Consider the following 26,333-nt stretch of genomic DNA (forward strand, 5'->3'; position numbering starts at 1 on the left):
TTCAGCTAGAAATAAGTTATTTTATTTTAAAACACATACAGATTAATAAATATTACTGGAAAACTTAATAGCCTTTTTATTTACATGAGGCAATAACAACATGCTATGACTACATCTATAAAGCAAAATATAAGCAGGTCTTAGCCACTGACACATGTGTCTATGTATGCTAATTAGAAGCTCCCCAATACATGTCTATGACAAAACTTTTACACAACCAATCAACATTTGACATTTTTTACATCTTCTTCCTCTCTTTCATGATTATATTCCATTTTCAAGAAAATAATAGTTATCCTTTGAAAAGGCAAAACACTCAAGCCACTGAAAAACAGTATCTAAATTTCTGTAAAGTGCAAAAATACTAAGGTGGGGGGCAATTATTATATTCTGACAAATAAATATTCTGAACTTTTCAACATGACCCTTTGGCACTAGTGGTTTGAGAGCCTTGACATTCTCCTGGTGTCAGTTCAGCATCAGGGTTGAGCTGCTTGGAAGCAGGAAGTTCAGCGTCATTTATTACAAATCCAGTGCAACAGAATCCACGTGTTTCACAGCTCATTAAATCTTTTTCAGAATACAGACCTCGGCCGAATGTCAGGAGCCCATCACACCATCGGAAGGTGATCTTTCTGTGCGGCTTTCTTAAGTCCCTGTTTAATTTCCATATTTTACAATAGAACATATAAAACCCTTTCTTTTAAAACAAAAAAAGGAAAACTAAAGCTTCATGGAATCATGCAAACTTTACACCCCGCACTTCCTTTGCTTTCTCAGCGCATGAGGCTGTGTGTTCTACAGCATGGTCCTGAGCAGACTCCATGGTCCGTGCAAGCGGAGCTTCCACTGTGCCACTCCCAGGCACTTCTGAACACGGTGCTCTCATCTCAGGCCACCTGAACACTGCGGAAAGTGCCAGTGTTTTAGAAACAATTTAAAGAACCATCCCACCCCTTTAGAGGTAGAAAAACTGAGGCACAGAAAGGTTAAGAGACTCACCTATGTTTGCACGATTTAGGGAAAAATAGAGAAAAGAAGAAAAACATCCCCCTCCCTGGCTCCTGCTCTGCTTTTTAAATGCTTTTGGGTACATGTGAAATAGATGTTTATTTACACGATCCTTGTTCTACTGAATATCAACTTTTTACTAGACAACATATTTTGATGTAACAAAGTTACATTTTCTTAAAATATAATTATGTTGTTGCACATGAGGAATGTGAATGAAACAAATGAGTCGTGGTAGTGGGCCAAATTCTCACTGCTGTTCCTGTAATTCTGAACCTTTTCAAGTATACAATGGAGGTATAAGAATCTGGCCAGATGTGAAATATCACCTATAAGCTAAAGGACAGACCCTTAAAATTCATCACCAGTACAACTGTGAGGTGGAAATGAGGAATACAAAAAATTGAGGTATTTTATATGATAAACTGTCTTGTGGTGTGACTGGTGTACAAATTGGTCTTTTCTTTCCAACTCACATTAACAGAATCTACCTATGAATATGAGTAAAACCTATGAAAAATGAACACGGATATGTCCTCGGGAGGAAGGTCACTGTTAAGGAGTCAATGATACATTTTTGGTCCCTGAGAAGGCAAAACACCAAGACTCCATCCAATCCTGCCTCATGGGCGAACAATGCCCTTGGTGTCAGACACCATGAAAAGGACAACTTCAGAACACAGAAGCTAATCCATGCCGTCGGGAACAGACCTCACACTGAAATGTTCTCTTTCTAGTTTCCTGCTTGGTGGCAGGAAGCCTAAGTCAGCATCGAGCAGGCGTCAGGTCGGAGCAGCGCGATGGGAGGGACTCTGGGAACCACCGGAGTACTCTCTCCCCTCTTCTGGGTTAGCTGAGCAGCTTGAAGAAGAGGAATCCCCCGACCAGACAGAAGGGCAGCAGCCTGTGCCCATCACACCTGTTTCCACGGACCAGGTGTCCGTGCACATCTGGGAGCCACTGCATCTCCAAAGTCTAGAACTGGCCCCTAGAAGTTGAGCACAACATTTACAAAGAGCTGAGTCATCTAGGAAGAAGGAAAATAAGACGACTGCACAAGTGAACAGTGCTCACTTCTACCAGAAAACAGATGTGAAATCCAAAGAAGAACAAACACCAACACATTACTGCTGGGATGAACCTCTGGAAAGACAACTGGGTGTAGTAAATTGGCTTGAAGAGGAATTGAAAGAATATTCCTTATTGCTGAACAAAGAGCTGCGAAGTATATTTCACTAACATTCTGATAGCAAAAGATCTCAATGAGAGCTGAGCAAGGCCACCAGAACACCGGATTCCTCCCCAAAGTCCCCAGTATGGGCAAGGCCTCACTCCATGTGGCACTGGAAGGACTTCCCTCCCCAGCACCTTCTCCACAGAGATGGCATGGTCCTGCCAGCCGGGAAGATGCTCCAGGGGGGCTTTGTGGTGCTAGGTTAGGGTTAGAATCCTTAATTGGCCCTACCTTTGATCAATGAGCAGAACAGGAAGCAATCTTTTCAAATGCAAATATTCAGAGGAGAAAACAAGGAATTGCCCAAGAAAAGGAGAGAAATGGCCTATTTAAGTTATCTATGAAGAGGAAGCCTGCATATTGTGATCAAAACCTTTGATTTTAGAGGATGCTTGAAAACAAGGATACAGTAAGCATCTTTTCTTTCAAAGAATAGTATGATAATGAAAATATTTCAAGTACATGTACTGTTGGAAAGACCACTAAGAGATCTATCCATGTTCTAGGCCCTCCCCCAAAGTTCTCACTTTGGGGCTTTTTTTTTCATTTTCAAACGAATGATGAAAACATAAATTTTTAAAATAAATACTATTAAATCAGAAGTTATATGCTCTATATTAAATTTGAAAATTAGACTGTTCAACCACTGGTCATGTCATTTACTTTGAGGCTAGTGTCACATGCTTGAAAAACAATGGATGATATGAACTTTGTTTCACTGGAAGAAAAGCTATGTATCCTACTGAAGTATCTGCTGAACAGAGGTAAACCTGAAAGATTCTAACTGTCCCAGGACCAGTCACCTTCAAGGGTAGAAGAGCTATTAATACTTTTGAGATTTTGTTTCACTCTAAGAATATTATAGAGAAGATCATCGGGTATCACCTCTCAGTATCAATGGTATAAATGTGGATTAAAATATACTAAGGTACACCAAGAGCTGCCTTTAAACTAAATTTCCCATGAAAGCTGTAGCAACACAAACGTGATCATTTTCATGTGACACATGAACTTTCTCATTACACTTGTTAGCCACATGTATTCTTTGAATATCTCACACCCCTTACCTAGGAAACTATTTTTATGCCTAAAAGTATATTGATACTGCTACATAACGTTTTCAGAAAGTTCAGTTCGGTAAGTTAAGGCCTGCATTCCTAAAAGCACTGATGATAAAAAACAAAACCTGCCAGAGCCAATAAAAAGAGTAATGGACTTTGAGCATTTGTTAACCATCCATTAAGAGAGGATTTAAAATTTTTTTTAAATCATGCTGTTGCTGCTCTCAGTTCACAAATCACTGACAACCCATGATCATCATGTACACTTTCACTTCATAAAGGTATTTTTCTCTCTATATTAAACTAGTCTCATTTTATTTAGCCTCTTTACTCAACACTTTAGGAAGCTATTCCTTGAGACTTTAGAAATGTTCTTTTTGCCTACAAAAACACATTTTTTTCTTACTGAGGAAATTTAATTGGGTACTATTCAATTTTATGTTCTACTTCACCTAATCTACTTTACCCAACCCCATCTTTCAACTTGGCATAGTTCCCTGCTGAGATAAAACACTGGCTGTGAAATACATGATACCGTGGTGAAATATCTGCATCACTTCATGCTTTGCTCCCACTTGGAACACATGGATGGGAACACTATAGACAGAGAGTGACCTCTTTGATTCAAATACTGGCATAATTAATGGCTCTTTTGCATTTAAGACACATAATGAGAGGTTAGCTGAGGAACTCTAGGATGCTCTGCTATTGCAAACAACAAGGAGATGGCTACATTCACTGGCTTTTTGTTAGAAAATCTTTTGAAAACTGTGTGTTGCAATTTGTAGAATCTAGCCTAACCTCAATTGTGTCCTTTAACTTGTTCCTGTATGACAGGGTACTCGATATATGAGCTATTGAACAGGTACTCTCCCACTTAGCCTTATTATCAAGTTACCTAATTTATTTCTTCTGAATGGCCATAAATGCTTGCTGATAAAGAATGTGGATATATTTGATACTGGATCCCAGGTACAGAGATTGAATACAAATAAAATAATACCTCATGCTACTTAAATCAACTGTCTTTAATTGGACAATAATCACGTTAAACGGATCAATTTGCTCTAATGTCTCCTTAGTCTTGACTATCTTCCAGTGAATATACAGTCATGAACCACGTAACCACGTTTCTGTCAAAGACATACCACTTATGTGGCGGTGCTCCCATAAGATCATACCACCATAGTTTTACTGTACCTTTCCTATGTTTGGAAACACAAATACTCACCACTGCGTTACAATTGCCTGCGGTATTCAGTGCAGTCACATGCGGTACAGGTGTGTGGCCCAGGAGCAACAGGCTGTACCATCTGGCCTGGGTGGGTCATAGGTGTCCCATCTAGGTTTGTGTAAGTGCACTCCATGATGTTCACACAATAAAGTCACCTTACAATGCATTTCTCAGAATGTTTCCCTACCATTAAGTGACATGTGACTGTATTATTTCTAACTGCCTTATACGTTTGTAACTTGAATATTGAAATATTAAAGCATACTCGAGGAAGTTACATTATTCTAATCTAAGAACATATACACAGTAAGAGTTAAATTAAGTTAATAATTCAAGTGATAAAGGCACTGAAATTGATTTGAGCTATTGAAAAGTCATCCTGCCAGTGGAACACTACCTCATGTTCATTAACTCTTCTCTCTCTCTCTATTTACTATTAAAATGTCTTGGGTGGGGGTGGGGGTCGAAGAGTCAACTTGTCAGAGGATTAAAAACAATTCAATGTATATGCCTCTTATTTGGATGACATACTTGAATGTTATACATGCTTAATGCAAACTAACACAACTACAGACACATTCACTGTACAGTGCCAGAGTTCAAGACAACAATCTCTCATTTCCAAAGTAATCTAAGTAAAAGTATCTCTGCTATCCTGTAACAACTAACCAGAAAGAGCACATTTTTTCTGTTTAAATAATGTTAAAATGTTTTAAAAGAAGAGAATATTCATGAAAGCTTCCAGGTTAATGGAAATGAAAATGAGATTCGTCTCATCAGAGACAGATGGTGCCAGGCAACCGCTGGGCACCTTTGGGCTGCAGAGGGCTGGCTGGGCCTCTGCTCTGGTGCTGAGCCATGCTCCCCGCTGTCCACCAGACCACCTGTTACTATCCAGTCAATTCTAACACCATGATCGAGGATCTCTTCTACTTCACATCCAATCGGGGCCAGAAACCACCTCCAATGCCTGTTCCTCGAACCATCCAAGCTCCTATTGCAATCTAGTCTGTTTTCATATTAGATTTGTTCATCTCCCCAAGGTTGAAATTGAACTCTTTGAACACCTGTATAAGGACAATCCCCACGGAGACGGTAGTAAATCCACAGGCCATCCCCAAGAAGTCCACCAGGCCCACATTGCTCCACTCCCGGAAGAGGATGGCTGAGGCCAGCAGGACCAGCGTGGTAAACACGACGTAGTAGATGGCCCCGAACACCGAGGAGTCGAAGCACTCCAGTGCCTTGTTGATGTACCTGAACTGGACGATGATGCTGCAGCCGAGCACGGCCAGGAGCACCAGGCACAGGCAGAGGGCTCTCTGACTGGACGGGTTGTTATGCAAGATGTCTTGGGCTGCCAGCCCGATGCCCTTGGTGGAAGGCACGGTGAAACTGCCCAGCAAGGAGCAGATGCTGATGTAGACCATGATGTTGGTGGGCCCATGGGCCGGCGCGATCCAGAAGATGAGCAGCAGGAGCATGAGCAGCACGATGCACAGGTAGCCCACAAACACTGGAACACAGACAGCACACAGTCACCCGGAGCCGCCGCCTAGCAGGTGCAACCCACGGGGTGGACTGGGGCAGCACCTGGGCCCCCACCCGCCACCCGCCTCTACTGTGGCACAGCCCTGGGGGGCATGCGGGCTCTGGCTTGAATTTACCCAAGCCAGACCCACTGATTTCATTCCACAAAATTATTCCCATCATTTTCACTGTTAAAACATTTATAGCCGGGTTAGCCAGACGCGGTGGCTCACGCCTGTAATCCCAGCACTTTGGGGGGCCAAGGTGGGTGGATCATGAGGTCAGGAGTTCAAGACCAGCCTGGCCAAGATGGTGAAACCCCCTCTCTACTAAAAGTACAAAAATTACAGTGCGCCTGTAATCCCAGCTACTCGGGAGGCTGAGGCAGGAGAATCACTTGAACCTAGGGGGTGGAGGTTGCAGTGAGCCGAGATGGCACCACTGCACTCCAGCCTGGGTGACAGAGCAAGTCTCCATCTTAAAAAAAAAAAAAAATTTACAGCCGGGCACGGTGGCTCACACCTGTAATCCCAGCACTTTGGGAGGCCGAGGTGGGCAGATCAGGAGGTCAGGAGATCGAGACCATCCTGGCTAACTCGGTGAAACCCTGTTCTCTACTAAAAATACAAAAAATTAGCCGGGCATGGTGGCATGCACCAGTAATCCCAGCTACTCAGGAGGCTGAGGCAGGAGAATCGCTTGAACCTAGGAGGCAGAGGTTGCAGTGAGCCGAGATCACACCACTGCACTCCAGCCTGGGCAACAGAGCAAGAGTCCGTCTCAAAAAAAACAAACAAACCATTTACAGCTCCTAAATGTTTACATGGTCCTCTATCGGAACCGTTCTCTTTTTTTGTTGTTGTTTGTTTTGTTTTGTTTTTTTGAGACGGAGTTTTGCTCTTTGTTACCCAGGCTGGAGTGTAATAGCGCGATCTCTGCTCACTGCAACCTCCGCCTCCCAGGTTCAAGCAATTCTCCTGCCTCAGCCTCCTGAGTAGCTGGGAATACATAAGCGCCCGCCACCACGCCTGGCTATTATATTTTTAGTAGAGACAGCGTTTCGCCATGTTGGCCAGGCTGGTCTCGAACTCCTGACCTTAGGTGATCTGCTGTCCTCGGCCTCCCAAAGTGTTGGGATTACAGGCTTGAGCCACTGCGCCCGGCCTAGAACCATTCTCTTAACAATACAAGTTAATGGAGATGCTCCGAGGTTTCAAAAAAGCGCCGGGGAATCCAGGGGGCAGGGGTAAGGCAGGGGACAGGACGGAGGACTTTAAGCTGTGGAGGTGTTTGTGGGTTTTGCAATGATTGGGGGCTGCATCCAGTGGGCAGAGGCATGTGCAGACAGCAACCCCCAGCCCCATCAAAAATCATCCCATTCTCGTCACAACTTCTGAATGTCTCCTTGGACTTGTAACTGAAAAATATGCCTGTAATAATCAGAGCCTAGAGACTATTTTATGTGTGAAACAAAGTAATTTTTGCATGGATTTAATATATGCTGAATTTTTCAGACATGTCACTTCCATGTAAATTGAGGGAGGATTGTTCTTTCTTTGATCAAAACTGCGTTAAGAGTTATGCTCCATCTGAGGATCATTTTGTTCATGGCAAGACCTCAAGAGTCCAAGTCAATAACATTACACCCCCACGTCAGTCTATATCTGCAGCTACCAGATTCTCAACCACTCCTCACAAGGTGTGGGGTCGGCCAGCTTCAATAGGTCTTCTCTTGTAGTGGGACCTGGGCATTTACATATTGAAATGGATGTTTTGTTTTAAAGTATTGTCCTGGTATTTCTCCTTTATATTACAGTTAGGGCATTAAATTGATGGTTTGAAATTGTGTGTATAAGCAGGTTGTGTTTTCCATGAAATCCATTCCAACATCACAAATGGACCTGAGAGGGCTGGGAACTGCTGGCTATGCAAACCAGCAAGTATGGACATGCAAACCAGGGTGTGGACATGCAAACCAGCGAGTGTGGACAAGAAAACCAGTGAGTGTGGACATGCAAACTAGGTGTTAACATGCAAACCAGCGAGTATGGACATGCAAACCAGGGTGTGAACATGCAAACCAGGGTGTGGACATGCAAACCAGGGCGTGAACATGCAAACCAGGGTGTGGACATGCAAACCAGTGAGTGTGGACAAGAAAACCAGCGAGTGTGGACAAGAAAACCAGTGAGCGTGGACATGCAGACTAGGTGTGCACATGCAAACCAGGGTGTGGACATGCAAACCAGCAAGTGTGGACATGCAGACTAGGTGTGAACATGCAAACCAGGGTGTGGACATGCAAACCAGGGTGTGGACATGCAAACCAGGGTGTGGACATGCAAACCAGCGAGTGTGGACAAGAAAACCAGCAAGTGTGGACATGCAAACTAGGTGTGCACATGCAAACCAGGGTGTGGACATGCAAACCAGCAAGTGTGGACATGCAGACTAGGTGTGAACATGCAAACCAGGGTGTGGACATGCAAACCAGGGTGTGGACATGCAAACCAGGGTGTGGACATGCAAACCAGCGAGTGTGGACAAGAAAACCAGCAAGTGTGGACATGCAAACTAGGTGTGCACATGCAAACCAGGGTGTGGACATGCAAACCAGCAAGTGTGGACATGGAAAGCAGAGAGTGTGGACAAGAAAACCAGCAAGTGTGGACATGCAAACCAGGATGTGGACATGCAAGCCAGCGAGTGTGGACGAGAAAACCAGCGAGTGTGGACATGAAAACCAGCGAGTGTGGACATGAAAACCAGCAAGTGTGGACAAGAAAACCAGTGAGTGTGGACAAGAAAACCAGCGAGTATGGACAAGAAAACCAGCGAGTGTGGACATGCAAACCAGCGAGTGTGGACATGCAAAGCAGCGAGTGTGGACAAGAAAACCAGTTGAGTGTGGACATGAAAACCAGCGAGTGTGGACATGAAAACCAGCAAGTGTGGACATGCAAATGCAAACCAGGGTGTGGATATGCAAACCAGCAAGTGTGGACATGAAGACTAGGTGTGAACATGCAAACCAGGGTGTGGACATGCAAACCAGCGAGTATGGACATGCAAACCAGCGAGTGTGGACAAGAAAACCAGCGAGTGTGGGCATGCAAACCGCGAGTGTGGACATGCAAACCAGCGAGTGTGGACAAGAAAACCAGCGAGTGCGGACATGAAAACCAGGGAGTGTGGACATGCAAACCAGCACGTGTGGACATGCAAACCAGCGAGTATGGACATGTAAACCAGCATACTGATGTGGAGGCAGTTTTGTGCTGGCACCTGCCTAAACTTGTTGGTAAGCAACACAGGGTGGTCTACTTAAAGTGAAATCTATACTTTAAGTCTGTTGTAATCATGTAGATAGTAGTTTTTAATGCATTTATCAAAAAAAAGGACAAGCACGGTGGCTCACGCCTGTAATCCCAGCACTTTGGAAGGGCGAGGTGGGCGGATCACGAGGTCAAGAGATCAAGACCATCCTGGCTAACATGATGAAACCCGTCTCTACTAAAAATACAAAAAAAATTAGCCGGGCGTGGTGGCGGGCGCCTGTAGTCCCTGGCTACTCAGGAGGCTGAGGCAGGAGAATGGCGTGAACCCGGGAGGCGGAGCTTTCAGTGAGCTGAGATCGCGCCACTGCACTCCAGCCTGGGTGACAGAGTGAGACTCCGTCTCAAAAAAAAAGAAAAGAAATTATGTCAAAAGATATATAAACAGGGCTATATGAGGAATCTAAACTTAAGAGATGCCAGGTCTTTGTTCTCACAGAGCTTCAAGCTGGAGGGAGCAAAGTGCTGAGGTGGAGATAGAGTGGGCAGGGCACACCAGGAAAGGTACGTCGGGAGGGGTGGGTGGCAGTCAGACTTGGGAGGGTGGTCCAAGGGGAGCCACTGTGGGAAGGGAAGACACCCATGCACAAGGCCCCAGAAGAGAACCTGAAGGAATACCAGGCCACGGAGGCTCCCCCCAGGGCCTGAGGATCAGGAGGGAGGGTGAGGGCAGAGAGCTAGCCTGCGAGCACAGCCCACTGATGCACATGCCCAGAGAACACAGATCTACAGTAACAGATCAGGGTGGACACATGGTTCCTCTGCCCTGCCAGGAAGCGTCCATTTTGAAGACGTGGTTTAAAAAGTTAGGACTCCTAGTGCAAACTTTCTTGGCAGTGCTGCTAGAAAGGAATTACCTGGATTGGTCAGCTTCTCTTCCAGCTCAGCCTGAGTCGTCACACTCTCAGACTTTGGGGAGTGGATAATCAGCACGACAGAGCCTGCACAGCTTAGCAGGCACCCCAACTTGCCCAAGATGTTGAGCTTTTCCTTCAGGAGATAGGAAGCTAAAATGGACCTTTATTGAAAAAAGAGAAATCATTAAAGTTTAAACCAAACTACCTGACCTTTCTTCTAACAGCAGATATTTTATCTAGAAAAACCATTTTCTTTTTCTTCTTTTTTTCCCTTCAAGAGACCACCTCCCACTCTGTTGCCCAGGCTGGAGTGCAGTGGTGCAATCACAGCTCACCACAAGCTTGAACTCCTGGGCTCAAGTGATCCTCCTACCTCAGCCACTGGAGTAGCTGGGACTACCATGCCACCACACCCAGCTAATTTTTTAAAAATTTTGTGTAGAGACTGGGTCTCACTAGATTGCCCAGGCAAGTCTCAAACTCCTGGGCTCAAATGATCCTCTTGCCTTGGCCTCCCAAAGTGCTGGAATTATAGGTGTGAGCCACCATGCCTGGCCAGGATTTTCACACCAATTCCATGTATAACCACTATGTAGTTAATGATACACATAACTTACACCACTATATTACTATGTCAGCACATATAAAATATACCAGAGTATAAAAAGTTTTATGACTGACCAAAAATAAAAGTAATGTTTCCTTACTTATAAAAGGAACCAATCAAAAATACTAATATTTATGCTACATGGAAAAGTAGGGTACAAAAACTGTCAAAATAATTATAAGTAATGCATGATAAAAACAAAATAAATTAAGTGAAAAATGCACAAACAAAAGAAAAAATAAAAATGCTAATAGTAATTGCAGTATAGTAGAAGTAGTATGGGTGGTTATTTCCTCTAATACTGAAAACTTTTAAAAAGTAGTCACATTATTAATGCAAAAAAATGTATTCTTCAAAAACATCTATAATCTCCAGGCTTCTAATGTGTTTCTTCTCTTACTTCCCTGTGTAATTATCAGTATACAATCTGAATTGGAACACCTTGCCCTCAGTAAGTCACAGGACTGGTCATTCTCACTTTACTCATGTCTGTGCTGAAGACGATCAGAAAACAGGAACGTCCGGGAGAAGGGCATACCAGGCTCAGGTATGGACCGGATTACTTCCTTTAATACCTATTTTAAAGATAAGGAAACTTGAGCCTCAGAAAGGGTCAGCATTGAACCTAAGGCCACAAAGCTAACAAGAGATACAAGCATGGTCATGACACACCCACAGGTCCTAAACAGCCTACTTTTCCCTTGTACCACTTTGTATCCTTGTCCCTAGACAACCTGTTCTTAAGAAGCTCCCAAAAGTGTCGTTGGGGAAATAAGCAACATCACTGAAAGAAACAACAAAAGACATGACTACACGACTAGATGTTAAATAGAGAAGCTCCATTGAGTAGCTGCCCGGAAAAGGAGAAACCAGAAATGCAGCGGGCTCACAGGGCAAAAAGTGGGCCTGGAACTGGCCTCGGGCAACGGGTGGACTATGCCAAGGTGGGAAAGGGTTGCCATGCACGAAAGTGGACAGTATGAGTCACGAGGCCAAATCATCTCTTATTCCATTGTGGAATACCAGAGGACAGTGCCATTTTCATTCATTTATTGAGACAGAGTCTCACTCTGTGACCCAGGCTGGAGTGCAGTGGCGTGATCTCGATTCACTGCAACCTCTGCCTCCCGGGTTCAAGCGATTCTCCTGCCTCAGCCTCACGAGTAGCTGGGATTACAGGTGCCCGCCACCACGCCGGGGGGATTTTTGTATTTTTAGTAAAGACAGGGTTTCACCATGTTGGCCAGGCTGGTCTCAAACTCCTGACCTCAAGCGATTCACCCGCCTTGGCCTTCCAAAGAGCTGGGAGTATAGGCATGAGCACTGCGCCCGGCCGACAGTGCCATTTTTAAACTCGGTTATCTGACCTTTTACTGATGCATTGTAAGAGTTTCTGTTTTGTTTTCTTTTATTGAGACAGAGTTTCCCTCTTGTTGCCCAGGCTGGAGTGCAATGGTGCAATCTCGGCTCAATGGAACCTCCACCTCCTAAGGTCAAACAATTCTCCTGCCTCAGCCTCCCAAGTAGCTGGGATTACAGGCATGTGCCACCACACCAGGCTAATTTTTTGTATTTAGTAGAGACGGGGTTTCACCATGTTGGCCAGGCTGGTCTTAAACTCCTGATCTCATGATCCACCTGCCTCGGCCTCCCAAAGTGCTGGGATTACAGGCATGAGCCACCATGCCTGGCAAGAGATTTTATGTATTCTAACTACAAGTCCCTTATCAGACATATACTTTGAAATTTTTTCTCCCACGAGTTCTCAATTCATTCATGGCATCCTTTTAAGCAGAAAGGTTTTTAATTTTGATGACATCCAATTTATCTATTTTCCTTCTGTTGTTTGTGCCCTTCGTGATCCGCCTGCCTGGGCCTCCCAAAGCGTGGGAATTACAGGCGTAAGCTACCGTGCCTGGCCAGTTAAATTTATCCTTAAGTATTTCATTCATTTTGGTGCTACTGTATATGAAATTGCTTTCTTAATTTCGTTTTTGGTTTGCTCACTGCTACTGAATATAGATGTAATTTTTTTTTTTTTTTTTTTTTTGAGATGGAGTCTCGCTCTGTCACTCAGGCTGGAGTGCAGTGGCACGATGTCGGCTCACTGCAAGCTCCGCCTCCCGGGCTCACGCCAACCTCCAGCCACCCAAAGTGCTGGGATTACAGGCCTGAGCCACCGCGCCTGGCAGATGTAATTTTTTTTTTTTTTTTTTTAGACGGAGTCTCACTCTGTTGCCCAGGCTGGAGTGCAGTGGCACAAAAATCAGCTCACTATAACATCTACTTCCCGGGTTTAAGCGATTCTCCTGCCTCAGCCTCCCGAGTAGCTGGGACTACAGGCATGTGCCACCACGCCTGGTTGATTTTTTTTGTATTTTTGTAGAGACGGGGTTTCACCATGTTGGCCAGGCTGGTCTCGAACTCCTGACCTCAGGTGATCTTCCGGTCTCGGCCTCCCAGAGTGCTGGGATTACAGGAGTGAGCCACTGCGCCCGGCCTCAGATGTAATTTTTATATATTGATCTTGTGTCCATCAACCTTGCTAAACTTATTAGTTCTAATAATTTCTTAGTGATTCTTTAGGACTCTCTATATAAGATCAGGTCCTCTGCTGGGTGTGGTGGTTCATGCCTGTAATCCCAGCACTTTGGGAGGCCAAGGTGGGTGGATCACCTAAAGTCAGGAGCTCAAGACTAGCCTAGCCAACATGGCAAAACCCCATCTCTACTAAAAATACAAAAATTAGCTGGGCGTGGTGGTGGGCACCTGTAGTCCAAGCTCCTCGGGAGGCTGAGGCAGAGAATCACTTGAACCCAGGAGGCAGAGGTTGCAGTGAGCCGACAGCACACCAGCCTGGGTGACAGAGTGAGACTCCATCTAAAAAAAAAAAAAAAAAAAAAAAGCTGGGTGCGGTGGCTCACACCTGTAATCCCAGCACTTTGGGAGGCCGAGGGGGGCAGATCACAAGGTCAGGAGATCAAGACCATCCTGGCTAACATGCTGAAACCCCGTCTCTACTAAAAATACAAAAATTAGCTGGGCATGGTGGCGGACGCCTGGAGTCCCAGCTACTCAGGAGGCTGAGGAAGGAGAATCACTTGAACCCGGGAGGTGGAAGTTGCAGTGAGCCAAGATCACGCAACTGAACTCTAGCCTGGCGACAGAGCGAGAGTCTGTCTCCAAAAAAAAAAAAAAAAAAAAAAATCAGGTCTTCTGCCAATAAAGGCAATTAACTTCTTCCTTTCCTTTCCAATATGGATGCCTTTAATTTGTTTGCTTGCCTAATTGCTGTGGCTATAACATCTAGTACAATGATGAATAGATGAGGTGAAAGTAGACAGCTTGTTTTCTTCCTGATCTTAAGGGGAAAACATCAACTCTTGTGCCATTAAGTACGACGTTAGCTGGGGTACTTTCAGAGGCCCTTTGTCAGTTTAGGAAGTTATTTTCTATTCCTAGCATATTAAGAGTTTTCGTCATGAAAGAGTGTTGAATTGTACTACATAATTTTTGTGTGTCTTTTGAGATGATCACATGGTGATTATTCTATTGCTGTGGTATATTGCACTAATTTATTTTCAATGCTAAATCTACTTTGCATATTCCTGGGATAAATCCCACTTGTATAATCCTTTTTATATATTGCTGGATCCAACCGGTTAGTATTTTGTTCAAAATTTCTCCATCTATATTCATAAGAGAATTAGTTCATAGTTGTTTTTTTTTAATGAGCTTTATCTATCTTTTCTTTATCTTTGTTTTTTTGGGGGGTGGGGGGACAGAGTTTTGCTCTGTCACCCAGGCTGGAGCAGTGGTTCGATCTCAATTCACTGCAATCTCCGCCTCTCAGCTTCAAGCAATTCTTGTGTCTCAGCCACCCAAGTAGCTGGGATTACAGGTGTGTGCCACCACACCTGGATAATTTTTGTATTTTTAGTAGAGACAGGGTTTTGCCATGCTGGCCAGACTGGTCTCCCTGGGTTCAAATGATCCACCTGCCTTGGCCTCCCAAAGTGCTGGGATTACAAGCATGAATCACACTGCGCCTGGCCTAGATCTTGTACTAGAAGAAAAATAATGGTATAAAAGACAACAACATAAAATAATGGCATAACAGGTCAATTGTCAAAATTGGAATATGGAGGCTGATTTGATACATGTATCATAACAAGGTTAAATTTATCGAAATTGATCACTGTACTGTGGTTATTTGGAGAGAATCTGAATATCTCTAGTCTTAGAAAATACTAATTGATGTGTTCAGGGGTAAAGAATCATAACTTATGCTAAAATGGATTTTTTTTAAAAAACAGGAAAAAAAAATCACATCACATTCATATAGAACAGTGCTTCTTGACCAGGGGTGGTTTGCCCCGCAGGGGACATCTGCCAATGTCTGGAGACATTTTGGGGAGGTTGAGTGCTACTGGCGTCTGGGAGGTGAAGGCCAGGTTGCTGCTAAACACCTCACAATGCACAGAATGGCTCCCTCAACAAAGAGTTATCTGGCTTCAAGCATCAACAGTGTTGAGACTGAGATACCCAGATGCAGAGAAAGTGTATGATGAGGCAAGTGGGTAAGATGTTAGCAGTAGGTGTGTCTGGGTAAGGGGAGATGGGCATTGCTTTGCTTATACTTAATCCTGTTTCCTTTCTGTAATTTGAAAATATTTCCCAGAAGTTTTTTAAACCTCTTTCTAAACACAGCATGTTCAGATGATTACTTTATCATACATTACACTATTACAGAAAGAAGTGAACCTATTTGGGGGCTCTCTATTCTATTCACTGCTACACAGACTTATTTTTCCAGTGCCACATTCTTTTCATTTCTGTTTCTACGTAATTCCAGCAACCCCATCCCATTATCAAGAACAGAACTGCTTTTAAAATATACATATATACATACATATTGGCCGGGCGCTGTGGCTTAGGCCTGTAATCCCAGCACTCTGGGAGGACGGCGGGTGGATCACGAGGTCAGGAGATCAAGACCATCCCGGCCAACACAGTCAAACCCCGTCTCTACTAAAAATACAAAAAAAATTAGCTGGGCGTGAACCCAGCAGGTGGAGCTTGCAGTGAGCCGAGATCGTGCCATTGCACTCCAGCCTGGGTGACAGAGTGAGACTCCGTCGAAAAAAAAAAAAAAAAAAAAAAAAAACCCATATATACATACATATATGCACACTTTGATAATCATCTTTGATTTTTTTTTCCAAATTAATTTTAGTTTTATTCTGTTTAAAAGAAAAGGTCTTACTGGGATTCCAAGTTGAAGACAAGCTTTTTATCCAGAACACCATCTGACATGGTTCCTACAGTGAATAACACCTCCTGCAGATGTGGAGCAGTGAACATTTCTGGTGAAGTGACTTAAGCATCAAAGTGCATGAGAACAGTTCTAAGGAAATTAACTGAGCAAAACATTTTAGTATATGATATATGTGCATTCAATGTGCCATGTGCCAAGACCACCAGGTCAGGTTGTTTATCTGCCTGATTATCTTTCAGGGGGATGGGTCGCAGAAGCTGGAGGAGTGTTTCCCAAAGTGAGAACACTCTTGCCCTCCCAGTGCCTCAGAGCCATCCAAAACGCAAAGGGACGCCAAGCCACACATGATAGCAGTGTATGTGTTCACGAGAAAAATGTGCCCCACACACATTCTCAAGGCATCACATGTGAAAAACATGGTATTTAGGTCACAGAACCTTAATGCCTACGTGACTCTAAGGTGTAAACTTCAATACATCCATCATGGACACACTTCTCTGCAAGGATTTGGGCGTCTGTCTGGAATACAGCAGAAAACCAATGTATCCACGAGTTAGAAACTTGGATTTTATTTCTCTTCTACCCTATTTCTATTTATAATGATTTCTTCAAAGACAAATCAGAATATAAATAGGTTCACAGGAGGATATATGTTATTTAATAAGTATGTCATAAATCATTTTCGCAGTAAGTAGAGAGTCCAGCTGCAATGTTTGACGGCTTGCAGCCCTCAAGTTCCCATTCCCCCCCTTTCCCCTTTGCCCCACAACCGGGCAACCTGATAAGAAGCCTACTCGTGTGTATCAATTAAAAAGATGATTTAAAATGGAGAAATAAAATTTAAAAAATTAATAATAAAAAATGAAATTAAAATTTAAAAAGCCTGCGCACACACTGGGTCCCTAGAGTCCTCAGTCCCCGGAGTCCTTGGTCCCTTGGCATGGGCAAAAACTTCACTCCATGCCAGCCCGGCCTAAGCATGGAAACCCCACCCAGCCCACCCCACCACCTAACTACAATAAAAATCCAAAGGTCCCCCTCACTCGTCTCACTCAGAACCAAACCCGGGACCTTCTCCTAAGAAAATCCACGTGCTGTTGACTGCGTCAGTCATAAATCCTATTTCACATCCATCGGTGCCATGTGTTATTCATCCCAACCTCTGTAATTTCCTGGGCTGAGGTGGGGACTGACTGGCATCCAGCAAGGAATGCTAAGCACCCCAATAAAACACCAACTGAGTCATTTTGCCTAATGAGTTCTCAGAATAACTTTGCCAAGGTGTCAGAAGACTCTCTAGTCTCTAAGATGTACTCCAGGACAACGATCAGGAGAATGAGAGCATCAGATTCACTGATAGGCAGGAAAAATGAGTTAGAGTTTCAAATATACTAAATATCTAAGAAAAGGGTTAATACTACCCAGAACTATATTTGAAGGGATAAAATTAAACGATATAGAGTAGAATACTGAAGATCTATCTTCTCTCTTTTTTTTTTTAAGGCAGAGTCTCGCTCTGTCTCCCAGGCTGGAGTGCTGTGGTGCCATCTCAACTCACTGCAACCTCCGCCCCTCAGGTTCAAGCAATTCTTGTGCCTCACCCTCCCGAGTAGCTGGGACTACAGGTGGTCGCCACCATGCCCGGCTAATTTTTTGTATTTTTAGTAGAGACAGGGTTTCGCCATGTTGGCCAGGCTGGTCTTGAACTCCTGACCTCAAGTAATTCACCCTCCTTGGCCTTCCAAAGTGCTGGGATTACAGGCGTGAGCCACCATGCCCGGCCTGAAGATCTATCTTCTATTACAACTTTGCTCTTACTACTTTAACAGAAACATTTAAAATGAAAAGTTGTTATATCTACGCTACACATTAAATACCAAACACAATCTTGGCTCTCACCCGAACGGTACTCCAAGGGCGCCCAGGGGAGTTACCAGGACCGTGGGGACCGCCGTGTAAGCCAGGAAGTTTCCAATCTGGCCAACAGCCACTGTCAAGAAAATCACAAGGATACCACTTGCAATTATAAAGCTCTCTTCCAGCACTGATCACAGTTGAATTACGCAAGGCTCTGCCCTGAAAGGGCTACTTCATTCCCATTACTTGTGAAGAATCACATCTGGGGTGTCATCTGCATATTTAAGGGGTCAGGGGTCAGGACCCACACCTTCACTGGTCCCATCAGTCGGGTGAGTAGGTTCAGCCCTCCATGGAAATGCCGAACCTAACCAGCAGTGACTGAAATGGGCGTGCCACTGGGCATATCTCCGCTCTCTTAACACATCCTTGTTTTCACACAAATCAGGCAGAACTTCCTGTGCACCCTCTAGTGGCCTGGGACCTACTCTGGCATAGGCAGCTGGCCACGGTGACAGGCCACTGGCATAGCAAGAGGATACAGTACTGCCGCACAAGACTGCAGCAGGGACATCACCCAGACAGAGCGTAAAGAGGAGCTCTTCAAGGAACAGAATTGGTATTGCCACGTAATGTCGTATTAAAAGACAAATGTGACAAACAAAGTACATGATGTTTCTTTTTTTTCTTTTGAGACAGAGTCTCGCTCTGTCACCCAGGCTGGAGTGCACTGGCGTGATCTTGGCTCACTGCAGCCTCCACCTCCCAGGCTCAAGCAATCCTCTCACCTCAGCCTCCAAAGAGCTTTGAAAACAGGTGCATACCACCAAGCCCAGGTAATTTTTGTTTTTGTACAGACAGAGTTTTGCCATGTTTCCCAGGCTGGTCTCAAACTCCTGGGCTCAAACAATCCACCTGTCTCAGCCTCCCAAAGTGCTGGGATTACAGGCGTGAGCCACCATGCCTGGCCAAACATAATATTTCTGAATTTCAAAGACAGTTGTCCTTTATAATACATTTAGAGTTCTGAACTCTAATATTATTTATCTTTACATTATAGCACATGACCTGATCTTTGAGTCATGAAACTTTCTGTTAAACCAACTGTGTTGAGAAAAACAAGGCAGCCTAACATGGAATTTCACCAAATGCCAACAGCCCGACTACATGAGTAAGCAGGAGCTGTTTTAATTTCTTCGGGCCCAGGACAGATCAGCCTGGACTGAATTCACGGCTAATCGTGGGCTACAGGGGCCTCCACGAGCTCCTAACTTGTCCTTCTGCACTCTCATCCTGGGAGGAAGGGGAGCAGGGAGAGTGCCCTGGGGAGGCAGGGACATCTGAACTGAAAGGCATGCTTAGGGCCTGGGGAGAGGCCACGTGACACCCTCTTCCAAAGAACAGAGCCACCCTAGCCCAGTCGCTCCAGCCCTGCCCAGACCAGTGATGGATTCTAAGAAAGGAAAAGACCAGACTTCGCCACACAGGCTACTTACTTGCGATTGTGCCAGCCCACCACACAATGTCTGTTAAATAGGAAGTACCTATAAAAGAATGAGATAAAAAATGTCAGGAAAGTGGGTTTACCAGCTACATATATCAGGAAGAGGTTTACAAGCGAGAAACTTTTGACATGAAAACTGAAGTTGAAAAGAATGAATGTCATACTGTTTATTCACCCTAAAGAGAATCTTTCATCTATAAATGGCAGCATTAGAGACCACCGAAAGTGGCAAAGTCAAGATATTTTTTGCAACCAACACAGGCTGACCCAAATAAGGAAATGAAATCTTTATACATCAGTTTTCTTTCACCCAACAAGCTACCACAAAGACAGACATTCCTTCAATGGAGTTTTATTTTTATCTCAAAAGGGTTTGAGTCTTTAAAGTCCAACTCTCTCATGAATTTACTGTAGTCCATTTATATAAGAATTTTATTATCATAGGGTTTGACTTCCTGCTTAAACAAGTCACTCAATTTTCATTATTTATAACTCTTCTGATTCTTCTTTCAGCCATGTGGGCACCACATCCTTACACTCACCTGATGCTCTGACATTTGACCTGAGACTTGCCAGCATCCTCTCAGGTTACCCCACCCATCCCACGCAGGGCAGGCGGAGCCCCAACACCTTCCTCCCTCCCCCTGCCTCTTGATATGTGTGTATGGTGAGAGGTCTCCCAACCTTTGAGACAGGTTTGTCCTTCAGATATGGCAAAACGCTAAGCACTTTTTTTTTTGAGGCAGAGTTTCACTCTTGTTGCCCAGGCTGGAGTGCAATGGCACGATGTCGGCTCACCGCAACCTCCGTCTCCCGGGTTCAAGCGATTCTCCTGCCTCACCCTCCCTAGTAGCTGGGATTACAGACATGTGCCACCATGCCCGGCTAATTTTGTATTTTTTTTTAGTAGAGACGGGGTTTCTCCATGTTGGTCAGGCTGATCTCGAACTCCCGATCTCAGGTGATCTGCCCACCTCGGCCTCCCAAAGTGCTGGGATTACAGGTGTGAGCCACCACGCCTGGCCTTTTTTTTTTTTCTTTTGAGATGGAGTCTCACTCTGTCACCCAGGCTGGAGTGCACTGGCACAATGTTGATTCACTGAAACCTCCACTTCCCGGGTTCAAACAATTCTCCTGTCTCAGCCTCTCGAGTAGCTGAGACTACCGGAGCATGCCACCATGCCTGGCTAATTTTTGTATTTTTAGTAGAGATGGGGTTTCACCAAATTGGTCAGGCTGGTCTCGAACTCCTGACCTCAGGTGATCCACCTGCCTCAGCCTCCCAAAGTGCTGCGATTACAGGCGTGCACCACGCCTGGCCTGCTAAGCATTTTTTGAGGAGATTTTTTGTTGTTAACTGCAGATTACAGTAATGAATTCTTTTTTCTTTTTTTGAGATGGAGTCTCACTCTGTCGCTGAGGCTAGAGTGCAGTAGCATGATCTCGGCTCACTACAACCTCTGCCTCCTGGGTTCAAGCGACTCTCATGCTTCAGCCTCCTAGGTAGCTGGGATTACAGGCGTGCACCACCACGTGCAGCTAATTTTTATATTTTTAGTAGAGACGGGGTTTTGCTATATTGGCCAGGCTGGTCTTCAATTCCTGGCCTCAAGTGATCCACCCACCTCGGCCTCCCAAAGTGCTGTGATTACAGGAGTGAATCACCGTGCCCAGCTGCAGTAACTAATTCTAATTGTTTTTATTCTCAGTAGTAAAACCACAATTTGGTATAAGACACATAGCCTGCTAGCCTGCTTAATGGAGCAGTAGAGCTACAAGTATTACAAAAAGTACCTACAAAATGAAATGGGGGCTGGGCCCGGCGGCTCACACCTGTAATGCCAGCATTTTGGGAGGCTGAGGCAGGATGATCACTTGAGCCTAGGAGTTCAAGGTCAGCCTGGGCAACATAGCAAGACTCTATCTCTACAAAAAATTTAAAAATTAGCTGGGTGTGGTGGTGCATGCCTGTGGTCCCAGCTATTCAAGAGGCTGAGACAGAAGAATCGCTTGAGCCCAGGAGGATGAGGCTGCAGTTAGCCATAATCATGCCACTTCATTCCAGCCTGGGTGATAGAGTGAGACCTTGTCTCAAAAAAAAAAAAAAAAAAGAAAAGAAAAGAAAAGAATATTGCTATTTGATCACATCACAGTAAAAACTGATTTAGGCAAGAATCATTAATGGATACTAAAACAAGTGAATGAAAATTTACTGAGTCACCTCCATGGGTTTTTCTTATTAATTATGAACAGAAAAAGTTATTTTTATAGAAAAGCCTGATGGACACTGGCTTAGCCAAGTGGTCAAAGTCCCCAGCACCAGTTGTGCCACCTGCCTGCTGTGGCTGTCTCCCAGCTCTGAGCCATGCCCTGCCTCTGCTGCCAGGCTCCACTGGAGAAGACAGCCTGGCACCACTGGGGCTCCTGCCTGGTGTCCCTCTCAGTGTATCTAATACAAACAGGACCCAGGGTGTCCTATGAAGCAGAAAGTTTAGCGAAGCTTAAGAATGTCCCATGGTGGGCACTGCAGGAGAGTCAGCTATTAATACAGAATCAATGTTAGATTTCTAAATGTGCTAATCAAAGTGGCTATCCCAAAATGCATGCCGAATACTTGAGTGAAAGGTCATCAGGTCCAGAATACTAGTGTGAAAAGTCTGTGGACCAGTTTCCCAACAAAACCACCATAACTAATAAATAAAGTACTTAAAAAAGTGGGCTGGGTGTAGTGGCTCACTCCTGTAATCCCAGCACTTTGGGAGGCTGAAGTGGGTGGATCACAAGGTCAGGAGACCAAGACCATCCTGGCTAACACAGTGAAACCCCGTCTCTACTAAAAAAAATACAAAAAAAAATTAGCTGGGCATGGTGGTGGGCGCCTGTAGTCCCAGCTACTTGGGAGGCTGAGGAAGGAAAATGGCATGAACCTGGAAGGCAGAGCTTGCAGTGAGCCGAGATTGTGCCACTGCACTCCAGCCTGGGCAACAGAGACTGACTCCATCACACACACACACACAAAAGTGAATTTAAACTCTGTGGAAATTATCCTAAGGGCATATAGAAAATATCTCCTTTTTAATTCCTGATTTTAGTAATTTGATTCTTCTTTTTTGCTTGGTCAGTCTAGCTAAAGTTTTGTCAATTTCATTGTTCTTTTCAAAGAACCAACTTTTGATTTTGTTTTTATTGGGTTTTTAGATTTTTTTTTCTTTTTGAGACAGGGTCTCACTCTGTTGCCCAGGCTGGGGTGTAGTGGCATGGTCTCTCAGTTCACTGCAACCTCCATCTCCCAGGTTCAAGTGATTCTCCTGCCTCAGCCTCCCAAGTAGCTGGGATTACAGGCATGAGCCACCACACCCAGCTGTCCTTTTATTGTAATGAACATAGTTTGGTCAGGACGTTTTGTGAAGTCATGGGATTCCTGCTACAGCAGCTGGACTGTGTGACCCTCCTACAGTGAAAGCTGGTCCAAGGATGACAGTGACCAGTGCAATGAGGCCCATAGGCTCCCCCTGTTCACTGCTATGGTTATCCCAACATTGATCATCACATAGTATATGTTTTTGGCAGTTTATAAAATGTCAAAAGTCACAAAATGAGGAGGAACCTGGAATACCAGGTACACAGGAATGGCAAAGTGAACAAAATGGTTTTTGTTCTTTTCCCAAAGGGTCCAGATCAGTTCCAAGCATTTCAGGCCCTGCAACTTGTACTCTCCATCAAGAGTCTGGATTTGCACAAATCAAAAGGTGTTCAGGTCACCCTCACCTTTTAAACCAGTAATAGGCAAAATTTTTCTGCATCCACAGACATTAAGCAAGTCAGGTTTTTCTCCACCCAGGTACCTGTCCCATACCCCTACCCATAAACAAAAGTGAAGCTCCTGCACATGGTCCCTGAGAGCCTCGGTCCAGGAGTGTCCCCTCTGTTCTGCCCTGAAGGAAGTGCATGGCTGTGTGCCCAGCTTCCTCACTGAGCTGGCTGCTCCATTCTCCCTCCTCCTTCTTCAGCCAAGAGCTCCTAGGAGCCTGCATTCCATGTTAGCCCTTGGCCCCTGTCATACAGATATCTGTGAGGATATCTAAAACAACTGGGTTTCTTCACAGTTTCACCCTAAGCATTGCTGCCCCTAAGCACTGTTGTTCCAAAAGCTCATTAGCCAGCACTCTCAGTAGGTATCTATGCCCAAGCTTCTCCTCTTCCCAGCTGATGATGGTCCTCTATTAATCTGCAGGTCCTCCGGCCTCAGAAAGAACAGGGAGCTGCAGCACTGAAGGATGCAGAGGATGCTGTTTGTCTTGCCACACTCACGCCTCCTCCCCCACTCCTAGGTGTGGGCTGCAGAGGACATGATCGCTAAGTTCCATTGGTTTTCCTCTCATTAGAAACCCTGGGTGCTGAGAGTTGCATAGCTGTTTATAACAGCTAAACTATAAAACAAAGAAGTATTTGTGCAAACACAAAAGAGCCTTGTCAGGATGACAGTATCAACTGACAGTGATGCTGTCCAACCAGGGGCATGTGGCTTTAGACCTTCCATTTAGTTATAAATGTGTCGGAAATGTCCTTAAAATACAGCTTTAGGCCGGGTGCGGTGGCTCACGCCTGTAATTCCAGCACTTTGGGAGGCTGAGGCGGGCGGATCACGAGGTCAGGAGTACAAGACCATCCTGACCAATATGGTGAAACCCCATCTCTACTAAAAATACAAAAAATTAGCTGGGCATAGTGGTGGGCGCCTGTAGTCCCAGCTACCCGGGAGGCTGAGGCAGGAGGATGGTGTGAACCCAGAAGGCGGAGCTTGCAGTGAGCTGAGATCACACAACTGCACTCCAGCCTGGGCAACAGAGTGAGACTCCATCTCAAAATAAATAAATAAATAAATAAATAAGTAAAAAAAATAAAATACAGCTTTATAGTATAAAAATATAGATGGGGATCCAATGTATTTACCTTCTAATTATTCCACAAAAAGATTGCTTCCACTTATGTGTGCCCCTAACATCAACAACAGAAGTTGCTGATAAAAGCCAAGCAAGAGTGGATAACTAGTTCTTTGTAAATTAATGTATAAAAAAGATGTAACATAGTTTTTACAGAGTTCTCTTTTTCTTTTTCTTTTTGAGACAGTCTCACTCTCTTGCCCAGGCTGGAGTGCACTGGCGTGATCTCTGCTCACTGCAACCTCTGACTCCTTGGTTCAAACAGTTGTCCTGCCTCAGCCTCCTGAGTAGCTGGCATCACAGGCTGCGCCACCACACCCAGCTAATTTTTGTATTTTTAGTAGAGACGGGGTTTCACCATGTTAGCCAGGATGGTCTTGTACTCCTGACCTCAGGTGATCCGCTCGCCTCGGCCTCCCAAAGTGCTAGGATTACAGGCGTGAGCCACCGCGCCCGGTCCTACAGAGTTCTCTAAGAAGGACTAAGAATAAATAAATATTCTTTCCTGACACCAGCACAGCCAGATGAAGGCATTAACTGCCTTCTGAGACATTAACTAAGCACTGCTGTGTACCAACTTAACTCATGGATTTAATATTTGAAGTTCTTTTGCCTGTTGGTTATTAGATATGCAGAACTTATGTTTCCTAAGAAATAGTTTGGCAATTATGGAAAAAAACAAAGTTTTATGACATACACTATCTAATTTTAAGATTTACTATAGGCTGGGCATGGTGGCTCACGCCTGTAATCTCAGCACTTTGGGAGGCTGAGGCAGGAGGATCACGAGGTCAGGAGATTGAGACCATCCTGGCTAACACAGTGAAATCCCGTCTCTACTAAAAATGCAAAAAATTAGCCGGGCATGGTGGCAGGTGCCTGTAGTCCCAGCTACTCACTCGGGAGGCTGAGGCAGGAGAATGGCGTGAACCCAGGAGGCGGAGCTTGCAGTGAGCCAAGATTGCGCCACTGCACTCCAGCCTGGGCGACAGAGCGGACTCCGTCTTAAAAAAAATAAAAATTTACTATAAAACTATATAATCAAGACAGTATGGTACTGGCATAAGGATAGACAAACACAACGGAATAGAGTTCAGAAATCGGTCCATACATGTACAGCCAGATCACAGACTGAATGAAGCACCGGTACAATTCAATGGAAAAGTCTCCTCAACAAATGGTGCTGGACCAACTGGATGTTGTAGAGAAAACGCTGAAGTTTAATTCATGCCTCAGACCATGCTGTAACTCAACGTGGCTTACGGACCTAACGGTAAACACTAAAGCTGTGAAGCTCTAAGAACACACAAGAAGATGCCATTGTGACCTGAGGAGAGACAAAGATTTCTCAGGCAGAAATCAAAAGCACCAACCAGATAGGAAAAAAACAGACAAATTAGACTTCAACAAAACTAAACATTCGTGCTCTTCAGGAGGAACTTTTAGGCCAGGTGCAGTGGCTCATGACTGTAATCCTAGCACTTTGGGAGGCCGGGGCGGGTGGATCATGAGGTCAGGAGATCGAGACCATCCTGGCTAACACGGTGAAACCCCGTCTCTACTAAAAATACAAAAAATTAGCCGGGCGTGGTGGCAGGCGCCTGTAGTCCCAGCTACTCGGGAGGCTGAGGCAGGAGAATGGCATGAACTTGGGAGGCAGAGTCTGCAGTAAGCCGAGATCACACCACTACACTCCAGCCTGGGCGACAGAGTGAGACTCTGTCTCAAAAAAAAAAAAAAAAAAAAAAAAAAATAGCCAGGCCCAGTAGCAGGTGCCTGTAATCCCAGCTACTCAGGAGGCTGAGGCTGGAGAATCACTTGAACCAGGGGGGCAGAGGTTGCAGTGAGCCAAGATCGCACCACTGCACTCTGGCCTACGCAA

The 26,333-nt window shown here is 44.8% G+C and overlaps 1 protein-coding gene across 1 annotated transcript in view; it reads right to left on the minus strand.

Moving 5' to 3' along the window:
* The window catches only part of NIPA1 (NIPA magnesium transporter 1), a 43,690-nt gene continuing 17,357 nt past the window's right edge, over positions 1–26,333 (minus strand). The window contains exons 2-5 of the mRNA XM_063652472.1: positions 19,501–19,548; positions 18,047–18,137; positions 10,263–10,423; positions 1–6,056 (exon numbers count right to left, since the gene is read on the minus strand). Coding sequence (XP_063508542.1) covers positions 5,545–6,056; positions 10,263–10,423; positions 18,047–18,137; positions 19,501–19,548 — 812 coding nt within the window. The 3' untranslated portion in view covers positions 1–5,544. The remainder of the gene's footprint in view (positions 6,057–10,262; positions 10,424–18,046; positions 18,138–19,500; positions 19,549–26,333) is intronic.

This window comes from Pongo pygmaeus, chromosome 16 (assembly GCF_028885625.2).
Source record: "Pongo pygmaeus isolate AG05252 chromosome 16, NHGRI_mPonPyg2-v2.0_pri, whole genome shotgun sequence".
In the NCBI taxonomy this organism is placed as follows: domain Eukaryota; kingdom Metazoa; phylum Chordata; class Mammalia; order Primates; family Hominidae; genus Pongo; species Pongo pygmaeus.